General features: G+C 43.3%; 1 protein-coding gene across 39 annotated transcripts in view; it reads left to right on the forward strand.

Moving 5' to 3' along the window:
- RBFOX2 (RNA binding fox-1 homolog 2) overlaps positions 1-17,068 on the forward strand; it is a 157,508-nt gene that overhangs the window by 111,420 nt on the left and 29,020 nt on the right. For all 39 annotated transcript variants that reach the window (XR_005262610.2, XR_005262603.2, XR_005262602.2 and 36 more), the window contains one exon: positions 8,513-8,566. Coding sequence is in view for 29 of the 39 variants with exons in the window: in XM_038172987.2 (XP_038028915.1) it covers positions 8,513-8,566 (54 nt within the window). In the remaining 10 variants the exon portion in view is untranslated. The remainder of the gene's footprint in view (positions 1-8,512; positions 8,567-17,068) is intronic.

The raw sequence follows: 17,068 nt of genomic DNA on the forward strand, positions 1-17,068 counted from the left end.
TCATTAATGTTAATTTTTAGCCAATTTATATAAGCTATGGGAATTGGGGTATGACTGGAATGCCGCCCACCAGGATGCAGTATTGGTGCTGGTGGGGAATGACCCAAAGAGCTACAGAGTAATTACCCGTAAGCAGATTCAAGATAAAAATAATTTTGGAAAGTTTTAAAAAACATCAGAATCTGAAGAAAGAGTTCAGTGCCATACAGTATGATTTTGTGTTAAGTTAATACATCTTTCAAACATATTTTGTCTATTTTGACAAGATTGTACAAAGTTGTGCTGGGAAAGTTGAACATTATTTAACCAATTACTTAACCAACTGAGTTAGTTCGTGTGGCCTATTAATGTGTTCTGTTTATTTGAATTTTGTTTGTTTTTTTTTTTAGAAAAATATCTATTATTTTATTAAATATCTCTTTAAGGATGGATCATGAAAAATAGTATTTATTGATGAGACATTAGTGATCAAGATTTCTTCTAGTGTAGATTTCCCCAGGGATCTGTTTCAGTCTCAGTGACTATCTACATCAACTCATGGAAACAGTGCTATTAAAATCTTGCCAGTAAGGTTTGCAGGAAAAAAGGGGGGGGGGGGGGGGGAAGAAAAAAAAGAAAAACACAAACTGAGGAGGAAGATTAGGTTAGTGTTAGAGAATGACTTGAGATGATTGGATTTATCATCAGTTCACCAACAAAACTGTGTTTGATATAGGTAAGTGCAGAGTACTGTGAATCTGGGAACAAGCTGTGCTTGTAGGCTAGAAGATTTTATTTGGAAAACACTGATTTGGGAGAGTACTGGTGATCAATGAAGATAGTTGCTTCAGCAATGCAAAGGGCAATATTGGGTTGAAGGAGAGAGATGTGTCTTGTGCTCAAAGTTGGAAAGATTGCATAGTTTTGTTCAGTCCTGAGTTCAGTTTAGGACCATACAGATAATCTGCAGCTTTGAAGATGAGTGGCTCTTTAGGTGTGTAAGGTGTTGGGTTCATTTATTCAGCTTCTCAAAGAGAGGTTGGGAGATGACTAGTCCGTGCTGTCCATGTGCTTATGCATGGATGATAAGGGTTTTTTTCTAATAGGGATTTAAATCTTGTTTACACTCATAACAAGATTTTCCAGTTGGAAACTGAGAATTTTCACAATTAACTTAAAAGGTAAAAGTCGTAGTCATTTAAGCTAATTTTAAATAATGAAGGATCTTATGGGGGAGTGAAAGAGTGCTCTCAGAGTTAAAAACAAGTTAGTCCATCTTTTCAAAATCTTATCCAGTTTTTGAGGGACATTCTACAACCTGTATAAGGCTTCTCACATGATGGTAGCATCTTCTCCTTAACTGCTGGTAGGCTGCCTTCCTTCCTTAATGGACAATGTATGGAGGAGAAAAGCTCATTCCCCTCAGTGTGTTCCCAGTCCTTTCAGCTTTGTGCTGTGCTGGTGTCTGTGGTTGTATCTCATGACTGATGCCTTCACTCTTAGGCCTCAGGAAGCAATTTGCCTTCCACTATAAAACTGGCTGAGTTAATATGGTCAGTTCTGATGGCCTTCAGAGTCTCCTGAGGAAGATGGAGGCTGGGTTGGACTGCCTGCGAAAGGAAAATCTGTCTATTTGCAGGCAGAATCATGAATTACCTCCACAAAAACAATCAAAGTTTTGCTTTGGTGGTTCATATGGACAACTGTGTACTAAATCCTACTTATCTGTTGTGAGAGCAACAGCACAAGTAGTCAGAATTGATTTTTCTCTGAATTTACCTTGGTGAAACACTCTCAAGTGCTTACAAATCTTCTCTTATTTTTAAAACAGGAGAAAGTATAAGACAAAAACAAGGAATATATTGAGGAAGATTGTAGATGAAGGTAGGATAGCAGTGCAGAAGATGGGAAACTTCTCAGGTTCTGGCTTCAAAAGGAGGCCAGAAGAATTTGGTTTATAAATTTAATTTTTTTTAGCAACATTTCATGTATATCATTTCATGGCTACTACCTTTAGACTGTTAGTTGCTTCTGGTGGGGAGCATCATTAGCCCCGATGATAAAGGAGTTTTGTGCGTTATCAGCTACAGCAGCAATAATGCATAGCAGTTTTATATAAAAGTGACCATTTTGTCACTTTTAACTTCAGTTAATTAAGTTATTAATGATTTTACCTATTAAAGGTGACAGAGCAGTGACTATTCTTTTTAAATAAAAGATTTTAAGGAAGGCAATGCTATAATTTTCCTTCTCTGAGCATAATTCATATCTCTGCTGCAAGACTCTTCATGTTTGTGGTAGACCACTGCTTTGTGTGATCCAAACAATTCAGCTCTGGGAGCTCCATAATAGATATTCTCGGGAAGTCTCGTAACCTGAAGGTCTTGGCTTCTGGGGAAACAATTTGGTACATTGCATTTCTTAAAATATATCAGTGGATATAATTTCTCACCTAATTTCTTTCTGGTGTCAAAGAGTACCGAACACCTCTGTGAGGCCTACACTTTGAGGCTGAAGCAATAGCAGACTAGACTGCAGCTCTTCCTACTAAGATTTTGGTAGGATTTTAAGCCTGTATTTGCCAATAAATGAATGCAAATCCACAAGTAATTTGTGATACACAACTATGGGAAATGTCAGAAAACTATTCATTAGGTATTTAAGTAAACAGGCAAACAGGCCGAGAATAGTAGGAAAGTTGTGGAAGGGGAGTCTGCTCTTCGACTGGATTGGACATCTGAAGGAGGAAATCTATCTTCTGTATAGCAGGACGTGTTTTAGCTTCTTTAGTCTTTGACTAGCATTGACCACTGATCACATGTAGCCAGTCCTACACAGCACCGTGTAGGGAACAAAAATAGGGGAACAAAACTTGTGGCACGAGGTGTGCTCTTTGTGAGGACTCCTGTCCCCTCGCTCTTCCTGTGGTAGGGGAGAGCTCCGGCCCTGTCACAGGGCAGGACTTTGTCCCTGCTGATGCTGTCGAGTAGCCTCAGAAGAGGCAATGCTGTTTTTTCCAGATGTTTCACCTTCTGTGACTCTGTGCTGCTTGAGCAGCCTTGCTTTTGTCTGAATAGCTGGGGACCGTGGCATTTCTCTGCAAAGGTACATGTGTCACTTCAGCTGTCACCAGCTGTTGGACCCTCTGTCTCCTGAGGGTTGTGTGGAGTCCTCCCAAACCGAGCTTCGAGTTTATGCCATGTCTGTGGGCACGGCTCCAAGCACCTCTCACGTGGCAGCAGCACCAGGCTGAGGCACAGGCACGTCTCCAGGGATGGCACAAGGCAGGGAAAAGTAGCTGGAAATGTACTCTGGAAGCCAGCCCGCCGTTAAGATCTCTGGAGCGGTACCCTGTGGTACTGTTTACCTGCATCTCGCTGTTTTTGTGTGAAAATCTTTTGTGAGTCAGACCAAAATGAATGACTGAGGAAACCATACTCCTTGTCACTTTGTTTGCCGCACTGGCTGCGGTCTGTAAATCCTGTTAGAAATCTGTGCTCTTTGTGTGGCTTCCTTTTAAAGGCTGGTTTCTTAGAAAACGTGTGTTGGGCAACAGGTCAACCCTAATAAGGGCTTGGTGGTGCTTGTTTACCATCTATTCAGCTGCTAAACTATGGTAGAGCTTTGGTTTACAAATCTTTGTTGCTTTTATCTTCCTGTCAGCCGAGCATACTGGTGCAGTTTGGCTGAAGGCACAGCAGGCTTGGCCCCACTGTTTTGAAGAGCAATGACCCAGCTTTAGGTGAGGAAGTTCATGCCTTGATAGCGGTTCAGCTCTGGCAGACTCCAGACTGTCATAACTAAGCACTGACTAATACGTCCTATGATGGAGACAGCTGGTCCCAGATGAAAGACAGCCCATGGAGCAGGGAGCTGGGGTTGTAGGGGCACTCTGTGCAGCTGGGACCTGTCCTGCAGGCAGAGCACCATTGCTCACGCACCTCAAGCCTGAGGTCCTGAAATTATTTCTTGCATAGGCAATTTGTTTCTTGGCAATCTTGAATTTCTAGTGGAATTTAAACCCTCTTTGAAAAAGGACTGTTATGTATCTTCTAGGTTTAGGTAGCTCACTGCACTCGCCTCTAAGTGAATTGTGTAGGGCCACTGCAAAGCTGCTTGGGCATACAAAGTTCTGTTGCAGGGATATGAGGTTGTCAGATGGTGGCTTACATTACCTTTTATTGTTCCATAATTTCTATAGAATTCACCTTTACTTACTGTTACCGGCATCTTTAGGGTTAAGTTATTTGTCTGGCACGTTTTAGAGCTGATTTTTGAAAGCTCTAGACAGAGAGGAGGTAGGGCCAGCTGGAACAGAGCAGACAGGAGGGGCCCTATGAAACTGTCAGTGCCTTGGAAGGCAAAAGCTCTCTGGTGCCAGATCTCTCAAATTTATTATATGTAATGTAGTTATGGCCTCTGCTGGAAAAATCTGCTGCCTTCGTGTCATCTGGGTAGAAAGAAACACAAAGAGTGCATGCTCTTCCTTGCACAATGCCCTCGCGTCTATTATAAGGTACGAAAAGTTCAAGCAAGAAAATTGTGTCCTGTTCATAGCTGAGGTCTCTTAATACATTTATGCTCCTTAAAACTGTTATTTCCAACAGCCCCTGCTGCTGTCGTATAGGAGATGATTCTCATTTACCTGCTTTACGGAAAACAAAACAAAACAACAAAAAACCACACATACGTCCCCACCTGCCGTATGATTGATATGGTTCTGCTGCACGACCAATTCACAGAGGAGGCTTCTTGCACAACCTGACGTGTAGCGGGACGTGCTGGCTCCTTGGTCACACAGCAAGCTGTTGAAGTCACGGTGGGGAGCATTTGAGATGTGTAACTCCACAATGCTTTCTTCAGAGGCTGTGAACTCTGGTCAGGATTTTTTTTTTTTTTTTCCACTGCTGCTGTGCCGCGTTGTAAATAGATGTTCATGGTAATCACTGAGTGAAAGAGGCAGGTCTGTGAGCACAGTGATTCATGTCTTCAAGGTTAGAGATTAGAGGGTTAGTCCCCATCATGGATGACCTAAGCATGGATCTTGTTTTATTTGGCCAGACCCTCTGTCTGCTGTAAAACACAAACATGCCTGTATACATGATTTTAAAAAATTACTAGGAGGGCATTTGGTGTTGACCCTTTTATTTACACGGCCTAGCATTTTCCATACAAAATTTGTAACCTCTTGCAAAGGAGCTCTTAAAACTTCCATTGTTTGCCGTAAGCTGTTGACATTTGGTAGGGGAAGCACCATCGGAGAACAAAGTGCCTTTTTATGTTCCTCTAAATTAGATTCAGCTTTGAAGGAGATATAAACCGCTAAAATGAACTAGTTCTTTTTTTTTTTTTTTTTTCCCCCTGCTTTCGTTCTTCAGGAAAATTCTGGCCTGCTACCAAAAAAAAAAAAAACACAAAACAGTGCCTCCAGTCCTGGACCTGCTGTAACCATTGCAGCAGTTAAGGACAAGAGCCATGATGTTCAGAGCTGCCAGAGCAGCTGTGGCAGAGTCCTGGAGAGCCCAGCACTCGTCCTCCTGCCTCGCAGCCACACTCCTTTCTTCCAGGGAATTTCACAGAGCAGGAAACCCCTCCCCAGCAAGCAAACCTCAGTTCAGCAGTTAGCTGCTGTTGTCCCTTCTGTCCCCAAAAGTTTCTTCCCTCCTTCTTCGCAGTTTTTAGGTGGAACAGAGATGGGGGCAGATTGCACAGGTGGCTGTAGCCCCTTGCAGCAGGCTTCACATGGTGCTTGCTGCAGCAGTAGGATTTGATGATCTTAATTATAATTGAGGAAACAACATATATATCTCCTTCATCTTCGAGGCACAGAGACAGCCCTACCACCTGTCTCGGAGTTGGGTCAGACGGCTTGCATTCAGAATTACCACCAGCTTTTTACTGCTCCCGAGGAATTAAACATACAAGGCAGGATTTCCTGTTGGTGTGGAAACCCTGAGCAGTGAGCTTGGCCGAACAGGGCTGGCAAACAGCTCTGGCAGTGATACCCGAGTACCCAGGCCCAGCTGGGTGTGGAGAAAGGGGAAGATGGCAAGGCATAATTGTGCACCAGAAGCTGCACAGTTTGTTCTCTTTGAAGATGATTCTAATGAAGAAGAAACCGGTGATTTTTGATGGCTCTGAAGATTCTGAAAATAATTTTGGCATTTGCATCTATCAAGAGCCCGGCTGTTTCAGCGCGCGTGGCAGGGCTCGGCAGCTGAGCTGATCTGGCAGGGACAGATCCTGTTCTTGGGCTGAGTGTGCAGCTTTCCATCCTCCCTTGCTTCCCAGAGCCCTAACACTCTCCTGACCCTTTGAACCAGTAAAGCATCAAAAATGTCTTATTTATTCCATTTCTTGGGCTTTTTTTTTTTTTTTTTGGTGGGATTGATGAGCTGTATCAGTTTATCTGCGGGTGAGAATGAGAACGGGGGCCAGCTTTAGGAAGCTGGGGAGCCCATGCAGGAAGGACGAAGGAGCAGGGACAGCCCTTTGGCAGCCGTGAGCTGTTAAATTGGTTCAGCCCCTGTCGTGTAACTACACTGAAATAGTCTACCAAGAAAGCAATCATGACTGATTTCTTTCATGGCAGTGCCCAAACAACAAAGACAACAAAAAGCAATCAACGGCTAATCTCCTTTATAGACAAGCCCACACCAAGCGTGGGATAGAAATAGAAAATGTATTTTCGCTGTGATTGGCACAGCAGTGGTCAAAAGAGGATCCAGCATGGATCAAGCTGAAGCTGTTGAGATGTTGAGGTTTCAGGGAAGATGCAGTCACTGTTCACGTTTACATTAGCATTATTCAAACTTCGGGTAACGTAGGATATTGTGAATTCAATTGTTTTGAGATGAATAGGAGATCAAGTATTGTCCTTAAACAATAGAACAGTAAAAACAACATCTGTGATCCAGCATTTGTAAAAGAATACAACCATCTCCTTTTTAAGAATGGAAGATGGGAGCAGACAGAAACTACGGCTAAAATTGTTGGAAGTATTCGGTTTGCATAAAGACGATTGAAGGGACTTAATAGCTTTTTACTGCTTTACATATTCAAAGCTTCTCTGTAGTCATCATAGCTTGCTGTTGCAAATGTTCCACAGTTGCAAATCTGGAGACAAGTCTTTCAAGCAGAGCGCCCAGAAAATAAGCATTATACCTACTCGACTACATATGGAAAGGTTGACTGAAAAAAAAAACAACTGGCAAATATTGTATTAAGAGCACTGTGGCAAAGTAGAATTTCAATGCCCAGAGGTTGTGTTCACCATCTTTCCTTAGTCTTAAGCCACTCTTTCTTCTCCTGTTGCCTCTTCCTTCATTTCCTACCTCCTTTAAAACTTCTGCAGGCAGTAAGATGAAAACCGTGTTGCTGAGAGCTTTGGTAAAGGATGGGGTACGTATTTGATTTGAAAGCAATAGGTATTTCTGGAATGAAGGCTCCACGTGTGTGTGTTCCTGAGAATGAGATCTTGGAGCTGTCTTTCTGGAGAGTAAACCTCCCATTTGGAAATAACTACAGCACTGATATTTCTAGCTGACAGAGTATTGTGGGGCTCTGCTGAAGTGCTAATACCTTTATGTACAGAATACTGGTTTGAATCTGGCCAGATCAATATAAATACTAAAATATGTTCCCAGGCAAGGGATGTGATCAATACATGGTTCCTCGGTGTGGCAAATTGCCTTGCTAGCTTGTAGCCCTCATTTCCCACTTTCTGTTCTGTGCTAAGTGGTGAGATCTTTGGAGCCAGTTGTTGAAACAGCACAGAGCAGCGGGGCACTGTTCTCCCCTGGGGTCTCCAGGCTAAGGCAGAAATCGGGATCATCATACATGACAAAGTTACATGGGTTTTCAGCAGCTTCCTGTATGTCACAGGTTGAAGTGAATGATCTTTTTTGAAAACAAACAAAAAAGACCTGTTGTGATTTGGCCGTGTTCAGTTTCTGAATCTTCCCTTAATTCTTTTGAAGGCTGAGTTTCCAAAAGTAAAGGAGGAAAACGAGGGGATTTAGAGTTTTTGGAATTTCTAGGGCCGGGAGTCTTTTGTGACTATCCCCTCCAGAGAAACATCCTCACTGTTCAGTTTCTTTGTGATAGCCACTTCAGGAGGAAGATGAAATGCTGAATTACGTTTGAGGACTGTTGTTAGAAGTCTTAGATGAAATCATTTAACCATGTCTTAGATAAAATAGTGGAATGAGGAAAGAAAGAGCTGTTTAGATTAAAAGAGGTGAGGGGGAAGCCAGCAGGGGGAAACCAGCTGAAATCCCTAAAACTCTTGTAGAGACTGTTTTTCTTCCTTCAGACTTTCATGAGAAAACCTGGGGTCTGTGACCAAGAGGTTTTGTGTGTCCTAACCTGAGAGAACTGGGTCATGTCACTGGGATTTTATGCTTTTGCTTGTATGCTGGAAATGGAAATATTCTCACCTCCCTTCTTGTGTTAAGCCAGCACCTAAAAGGTACAAAAAATTGATTGCCAAAAATAAATCTTTTTTTTTTCTTCTTTCCCCTTGTCTCTGCAGCAATTCGGCAAAATCCTTGATGTAGAGATAATCTTTAATGAGCGCGGCTCCAAGGTAAGTCCTGTTCCTGTACCTGCTTCTCTTGTTTTGATTGCACAGAGTAAAAGGCAGTTCATTGCCTAGAGAATATACTCTGTAGAGATCAGCAGGAATTAGCGTGATGGGGGAAGGGAAAACCTATTTTGAGGACTGTCTCCTGTTCCCTCTGACTCCAGACTCTGAGCATGGTCATTTCTGGGCAGCATGTACGAATGCTCCTAGACGCTCCTGTCTGTAACGTGGGATCAGGTTCCCCAGCCTTTTGAGCAAACAGGGAGTCAGCTGAGCCTTCATACCAACCCCTTCTCATTGCACTAGCAATGGGTGCCCTGTGGGGAAGGCAGAATAAGGTAAAAACAACTCCATGTGACGGGAGCTGGTAAAAACAAAGCATAATAGCCCCACTCCCCTCACCCCCCATCTTCATTGCATTAAAATACTTCCAGAGAAAAAAAGTGTAATATCTCAAATGTGGAAGGATTTTGTTTACTCTCTTTTGCAGACTTGCCTGGTATTTCTGAGATTCTGACCTTTCACGTTTGAGATATCTGATGCTTCGTAAAAGCATCCTCATTCCCCTTGCCCTACCCCCGTGGACCTCCCCCCACTGAATTTGCATTCGCACACCTATCTTCATCTCCAAAACGTGTTAAGAGGGAGGTTTCGTTGAGAGCTAATGGTAATTTGTTTCTCTGGAGATGAGATTTCAGATGTTGCTTAGGTCAGTTGCAGAGAGATTCAGTGATCTTTGTCCTAATTGGCAATTGGTTCTCATCACGTAACCAGTATCACCACAATGACAAATTGATGTGATTCTCTCTCTGCCCAGGAGGTTCAGCACTGGAATAGCAGGGAGTTGTGCAGGTCAGGAGCGAGGTGCATTGCCAAAGCTCTATGGGGGAAGCTTGCACAGTGCATGTCTATACTCTGCTTGACTTAATCAATGCTAAGATTCCCATTTTCAATTAAAACAAAATTTCCCTACTCCCCCCACACACGTGTGTGCACATGTGTGCATGCACACAAGAGATTTTGAAGTTGCAATTCAGCTAAGCAGTTTCCGTGTAGAGCCTGTATGTCTTTCTCCTGAATTTGAGGTTCACGACCTTAAGGTGGCCTCTTTGCTTCAACATGTGTCCTGGGGTCTGTTCATGTTCAGAGCCCTCTGCAAATTTCAACATGTGCTCACCAAGACGCATTGGGAACTTCTTCAGTCTCTGCGTTATCTGGAAACCAGAAAGCAGCTGACCTGTGTACAAAACAAAGGAGATTTAGCCCTTTCCCCATCCTTAGTTTGGGCTTACAAGCATGGTTTTTCTTGTTTTGTTTTGTTTTTTAATAAAACAGTCTGAACGAGTAAATGGCTATGTGGCTTAGAGAGCTGTACTTGCCTTGTGGATAAAAATCTATACGCTTTACCAAAACAATCAGCTATGCTGAGTTTGTAAATATTTATTCTGCTCTCTGCTGTTCTTCTGATATTTATAGGCCAGAGCTGTCTGCGAATTAGACCCGGTTTTAGTCATTTCTATTTGGCTTTGGGAATAGCCTCTGGCCTCTATCAGATCTCTACTTTTTTGGATGTAATTGCAAAAGAAAGGGCAAAAATAACTGTCCTGACAAAGCAGTGAGCTCTATCCTCCATCTCCCTCTGCTTGTGCTTTCCAGCACAGCGTTTTCTTCTCCATACACGAACTTCACCCTCACTTTTCCATCCATACAGCCCTATATTAAACGCCCACGGCTGCCCTTTTCCTTCTGGGCAACACTAACATAGGAGGCTTTCTGTGAAGACTTGATTTAGGACTATGAAAACTGTTTTCTTCTGCAGTTGTTAAAGCCCAAGGCTTCTGGTTTTCAGTTAAAGCAGAAATTGTTGCTGAAGAGTTCCTTGATCAATCTCGTCCTGAACCCTTGATAAACATATGAAAAACGAAAGCAATCCAAAGAGATATTCTTCGAGTCCTTGACCGTGCAGTTTTCTGCTGCTTTTTTGTCATCTTAGAGCAAAAAGCAGTTGCAGAACTGGTAGCCGATGTGAGGGATGGGGCAGAATCTGAACAGAATGAGAAAACGCCCAACGAATAATTTTGTGGTATCCTTGCATCCTTCTCTACCCAAAAGAATTAATGTTTTTAAAAAAAAAGAATGCAAGATTACTCCTGCTTAGCATGAAAATGGGAGGCCCCAGTGTTTGAGTGGGGTGTAGCTGCACGAAGCACCTGGTATTCACGTAACAATGGACAAACAGTTTGGTGATCTGATGGTGAAGCAAAGGAAACGGATCTTTCTGGAGGCCACTCACTCACTCTTGGGTTCTTCCTCCACCTTAGGAAAAAAAAATAAAATAAATCTGAATGCATTTTCCTGCCCTGTGGTTTCCATTCTAATCTAATGATATGAAACCTCTCTCTCTTCTTCTCCTCCTCCTCTCTTTTGGGAATCCGAAAGCAGATGCTCCTGCTGCCTGCCTTGTGCTGTGTTCTCAATGCTCCCTTCCCTCCCCTGGGTTCCTGAGGGTGTAGAGTTTTCTCTATATGTTTTGAAAACATTTAAAAGGTTACAGCGGTGAATCCCACGCTGCCCTGGGTCTGCCCCCACCCAGCGGACGATGGGGTCGAGCAGCGCTTTGTCCCTGCCCGGCTGGGGCAGGAGCTTCTGCTGGAAGCGCTCCAGCGCTGGCGGGCAGGAGGGCCTGGAGGAAACCTGTGGTTTGCGTCCTTCCTTTCGAATCCACCTGAGATGACCAGGCCCTGACGCTGCACCCGAGGGAACTGTAGAGGACAGGCTACGTGTTTGGGATCTCCACGCTTTTAGGAAGTTTGGTGGCCAAAGGACGAGCTGCGTGCGTACGTCGCGGCCGCCTCGCACCGCAGGTTCTAGTGCTTGGCTTAGGAAGTGGTGTTTGTTGGCTTCCTGCATCACAGCAGAGGAGGAGGCAGGTAGTAATGAGTTTTGCTGATCCTCCTCTGAAAGCAGTGTGAGTTCTTGTTTCCTAACTCAGTTTCTGCCCAGATTCAATCTGTTTAGTAGGATTAGGTGGACCTCGGTAGACTTCACACTGATACTGCTTTGCTCCGTATGAAAAACAAGGTGTAAACCTCAAACATCCCTTGAATTTCATTTCGTTTTATTCTTTAGCTTGTATGACAGAACGACATCAGCCTTCCCCTGATTTATTTACTATTTTTTGCTTGCTTCCTGGAAGCTAGCTGTTTGCTGCAGTTGTCCTGTTTACCGTAACAATTCGAGCTCTGACCCATGTAAATAAAGGCCTTTAAATAACATCCTGCTCACGGCTGCAGCTCACCATCCACTTTGCTGAACCCTGAATAAAACACCTCCAGAGGAAGTCGAGGGATAGGATTCCTGCTCCCCTCGTCAGCGGAGAAGCATCCTGCAGATGCAGGTTTTGACACGGTTGTGCTGAACTGACCGGGCAGACACATTTGCAGAATTCCTGCGGTCTGCTCGTGTTGCACTTTAAACGAGAAGCCTGTGACATTCATGAAGCTGCAGGGGAAGGGAATCCAAGCTCTCTGCTCGCCAGCCGCGTGCCAGCTGGCATTCTGAGATGTGCCCTTGGTGACATTCAGAGACCAAGAAAGCGTAAGCACACAGCAAAGCAGTGGCTGAGGAGGGAGCACGTTGTAGATTGCTAAATGGTAAGAGGTCATGCAGGTGCAGATTACAAGCTCGAGGTTTCAGGTCAGCGTAAGTTTTTCCCCTCTGCTTTCCAATTTGGAAGCCCAGATCCTTAAAAAGGAGGTTGGTCTCCAGGTTTTTGTGCAGGACTGAAGCATCTAGAAGTGCTTCATGTTTGCTTGACAAATTGGTTGTGTAGAGGCTTATGTCCAGTCTTCACAAGGAAATTCCATCCATTAGTGAGTGGAGGTCCATCAAGAAACGTGAAGTAACTAAAAACCTGTGCAGAAAGCTGTATGGAAGCACTTAAGTCTTCATGTTTGCAGTTAACTGCAGGTTAATAATACTCATTTAGGTTTGAATAACTCTGCCTAAAAGACCGTATGCTTGCCATGTGCATTTATGTCTTCTTGGAGTGGATTAGGTGCTTTGAGAGAGCCACGCTGTCCTGAATTTAGTTTCTACTCAGGGAAACAAGTACCTTTCCTTGTTCCAGAGGGCTCGTTTTCACTTTAATTCTATTTTTGTAATTTTGTTCAGATATCATCAGTTGAGCCAGAAATTCACATAAAGTTATTAACACAAAGAGGCTTAATAACAAATTAGGCATAAAGCAGTGTCACTTTCTCAGGTCACCAAATCCCTTCATAATGCTCACGGTTTGCAGGAGACCTGACCTTTTGTCCTAGTTTAGTTAAGAACGGTGAATTGCCTTGGTCACCTTCAACTCAGTGATACTAATAAATTAACGAGTTAAATTTGTCCATACACGGTGAGCTGGTTTACTTGAATTTGAGTATTTAAGGCTGAGGTTGATGGAGTGATAGCGTAAGCCGATTTGGTGCTCCTTGTGGGAAGGGGCACCTTCCTCGTGGTGCTCATGTCACCGTGCAGGGACTTGAATTCAGGGTGCCAAATTAGCAAAAAGAAAAAAAAATAAAAAGGAAAAAAAGGAAAAAAAAATAAAAATCCAGCAGGGAGAGAGAAGTAGAAGCAAGAGCTCATCTTCTGCTGGTTTAGCATGTTGAACTTGCTGACCACACAGCAAGGTGAACTCCCTGTCAGATGAAGGGGGGGAGGAGGAGGAGGAGGAGCACACAACCAGCAAATTGTGGGGCTGCACGACCTCTGCTCCGAGTTGGCTGGAGCTGATCCAGAGCCGCCAGCGCTCGCAGCCCTGGCTGCAATCCCACCATTCAGCCCCGTCCTCTGCCCCCTTCTCGGTTTTTGCAGGAGGGATTGGCAGTGGAGCGGCGCAACAAGCTGGATCGGGGAAGTGATCCAGCTTAAAAATAGCCCCGCTGTTGATTTTTTTTCTTTGGATTTTTTTTTTTTTTTAAATGATGTATTTATTTATTTATTTGCATTTCTTTAGCCAGAGTAATTCCTGCATCTGTTTCACTAGACGGCACAGGTAGGCAGCTGGGTGGATGCTTTGTGCATCCGTGCCTGATGCCCCCAGAGCAGCACAGGGAAGCTGGAAGGGCAGCTGAAACGATGGCAGCCTCAGTTTACACTATTTAATTTACACCAGTATGAAGTGAGTGTGTGACTCTGATACCTTGTGCTTCTGAATTTCGGGCAGCGTTCCCATCGGTGCACCCAGTCCTGCTCATCTCAGGTGGATTATAGCTGAAACCTTCCTCCTCTCTCAAACGCCTTGGAAACAGGTAGCCTAAACTTCTGCCCCTTGGCCGTATTTTTTCAGGCTCCTGAAAGTTTGTTTATAAGCAAAGGTGGGGGGAATAAATTAAAAAAAACCCACAACCCAACAACTCAAGAGCACAGCAGTAGAGGAAGGCAAAGCCCATTGCTGGCTGCGTGCTCTAGGGGTACAAGGCAAAGACGCTGCTGCTGAGGTGACTGTCTAAACTCCATGACAAACAAAGGGTTAACAATGCATGGATTTCAAGGGGCTCTGTTTAGTTTCCTTTGTTTTTATTTTCTGTTTTTTGTTTTATTTTATTTTATTTTATATTTTTGTTGTTTTTTTTTGTTTAATTTCTGTGTTCTGGCCACACCCAGGAGAACCGTCTGCTTTTGATTTCTCCCTTTACGGTTACATGGTAAATTTTCTTTCTCATTCTTCAGAGATGGAAACGTTCAAATACTCTCTCTATATACATTTATTTATTTATTTTTTACACTGCTCATCATGTTGCTTGTTATTTATTGCAGAGTCTGAGGCCAGACTAAAAGGGTGACAGTTACTCGGTCTCTTCAGGCCCTTTGGGTAAAAAGGGGGTTAGTCTGGCCCTGCAAATTACTCATAAGTCCTAAATTTTTTTTGCAGGGTTTATTTAGTGTTTGTGGGGTATGTTGAGGTTTAAATTTATTTTCTGCCTGGGAGAAGTTCCTGGCAGTCGGTGGAGGGGGAAATGTTGAAAAATTCAGCCTTGTTATCATAACAGTCTTATTAAACATGAGTTATTTGTATAAACTAAACTCTAGAAACGTTAAGTCTTTTTTTCTTAACCCAGGATTGTATCTTCCCTTCCTCTGGCTCCATATCTAGTACTGTGGGGCAAACCAGTGCTTGCTGTAGACCTGAGCTAGCAAATATTGGTTATCTGCCTCCTTTTTAATTTATTTTTCTTTAAGGGCAAGCCAACCTTGGGAGGGAAAACTGAGAATTGCTTGTTGTATATGTATTTGGGTACAAATTAATCCCTATTCTTTGCAGGTCATCTGTGAGAAGGAATTAAAAATATATGTATGTGTTGTTTTCTCTCCCACATCAAAAATATGTGTATTTAATTGCTAGCTTTTAAACTTAGAAATAATAGAAATGTCAAGCGTGGCTCACCTATTTTTCCTGATTGAAAATTTGAATGTCAAAGGGTTGCATTAAGAAGACTAACCAAGCGGACACAAATATTGACTCTTACCGTAGTCAGCTATGTGAAGTGTTAATTCAGCGTTGACATGAAATGGTTTTCAACAAAGCATTGCATAAGCCAAGGACCGATCTGTCAGTACACCAAAACTTCTGGTTAATTAGTTAAGTTGTTCAGAATCAAGTTAACTCCGTTTTAGTTCACATTGTTAATTATTCCTGGATAGTCTGCATGCGGATTGTAGCCTTTCTTGATTTAACGTATTAAAAACACAGAAAATTCAAAATCAGTTTAAAGGTGTTTGATGATAATCTGTTCTTAAAATCCCATACAGACTTCATTCATTACAAACAAATGTGAATTAAAATAGTCTTAGTTTGGTTCTAGTCTGCGCAGGCTAATGTCTAAAAAATTACCTTCCCTCTGCTCTCCAGCTTTCAGTTCACAGCATCACAGAAGACATAAATCTCATTCAGGCTCTACAGGATTGACTAGAACAAACAGAAATTTTAATGTCAAAAGAGAAGAGGGAAATAGAGATTGCTGCTGCAGTCTGAACCTCCCCTCCTCCCCAAACCTTTTTCAAGATGCTTTTTCCCCATTATATCGAACAGAGGGAAACGTGTTACTCTATTTCTCAGTCTTCCCTTTCTCTGTAGGGGTTCTTTGAAGCAGATAAAATACACTGTCCCTTCATAATCAGCTTGGCTATTACACTCCCCCCCATCAGTTCCATGCAACCTGCTTGACAGCTGCATGCGGTTGGGCTGATTTATTAGCCCTGATCTCTTGTAGCTCCCATTTTAATTGATTTCTGCTGAAAACATATATGTTGTTCAGAACAAGGCAATGGTTTGTTATTTGTATAGCCTTTATGTTTTAAGCTGACAAAATGAAATTATCCCAAATTTTAGATTAGGGGGCTGGTGCCCAAAGGAGAGTTCTTGTTGATTTCAATATGAGACAATGCTTAGCTAGGGATTTTTTGTTATTGCTGATTCTAGAGGATAATAATAATAATAATAAAAACCCCCTACATTTTACAAATACATAATAGTTTTGTGCTGGAGACCTAGCTGTGGATGATAAAGGCCAGCATGCACAAAGGGGCTTTCCAAGATTACTATTGTACAGACCTTAAAAAAGCACTTAAAGAATGACAGCTTGCTTGTGTCTCGTTGCTAACGGTGCCTGGAAATCCAGATGCTGGTTTTTGGGGGTCCACGCATGCCAACCCTGAGCTGCATGCAGGCTAGCATGCCAGTGCTTTGGGTCGCTCGCCTTACCTGGTGCTCTGCTTAACATCAGGAGTTTCCATTGCATCAGATGCAGGCTTTGTTCTCCCTCCTCCTGCGCCAGCAGAGCTTGCTGCCTGTGCATTAGAGTGGTATTTGCCTTGTAGCCAGGAGCCAGTTCTCCTCCTCCTGTTCTCAAGGTACCCTAAACACAGACTGTCGCTGAGTTTTCGCTTGGCTCCGCTCCCTGCAGTGGCATGAAGAGTATCTCCTCGTGGCTGTCTGTAGTAAAATACATTTTGCTACCAGCTAATTCCTACTTCCCTCGGTCTTGTTGGCTCTGCTTGACCATCACTGCTCCCCTTCTGTGGAAGTGAGCATGATCTCTTCCCCTGCCCTCCTATGTGACCGCATGAACTGATGGCAGCATGTGGGACGGGAGCATTGCATGTGCCACCGTGGGCTCAGCAAACCTAAATCCCTCTAATAAAGGACGTTTTGGTAGTCCCCAAGCTTTTGTGGCTGCACCCAGCAGGGCACGTTGGTTTTTTTTGCAGCCTTCATAGCGTTTCTAGGCAGAGATTCGTCATCCACAGCGCAGAGGTTGCCATCTCAGAACAAAGCCAAGCGGGATGGGTGGCAGGCTCTGAGGGAGGAGTAGGGCAGAAACACCAGAAAAAAAAAAGTCTTTTTCCAATAGATCCATATTTAGGTGTTTAGATTAACCCTCAAGACCAGCATGGTGCTTACAGGTAGGCAAATTTTGAAACTAGACCACTGCATAGTACTGTAAATCTTCA

Source organism: Anas platyrhynchos, chromosome 1 (assembly GCF_047663525.1).
Source record: "Anas platyrhynchos isolate ZD024472 breed Pekin duck chromosome 1, IASCAAS_PekinDuck_T2T, whole genome shotgun sequence".
NCBI classification, from domain to species: domain Eukaryota; kingdom Metazoa; phylum Chordata; class Aves; order Anseriformes; family Anatidae; genus Anas; species Anas platyrhynchos.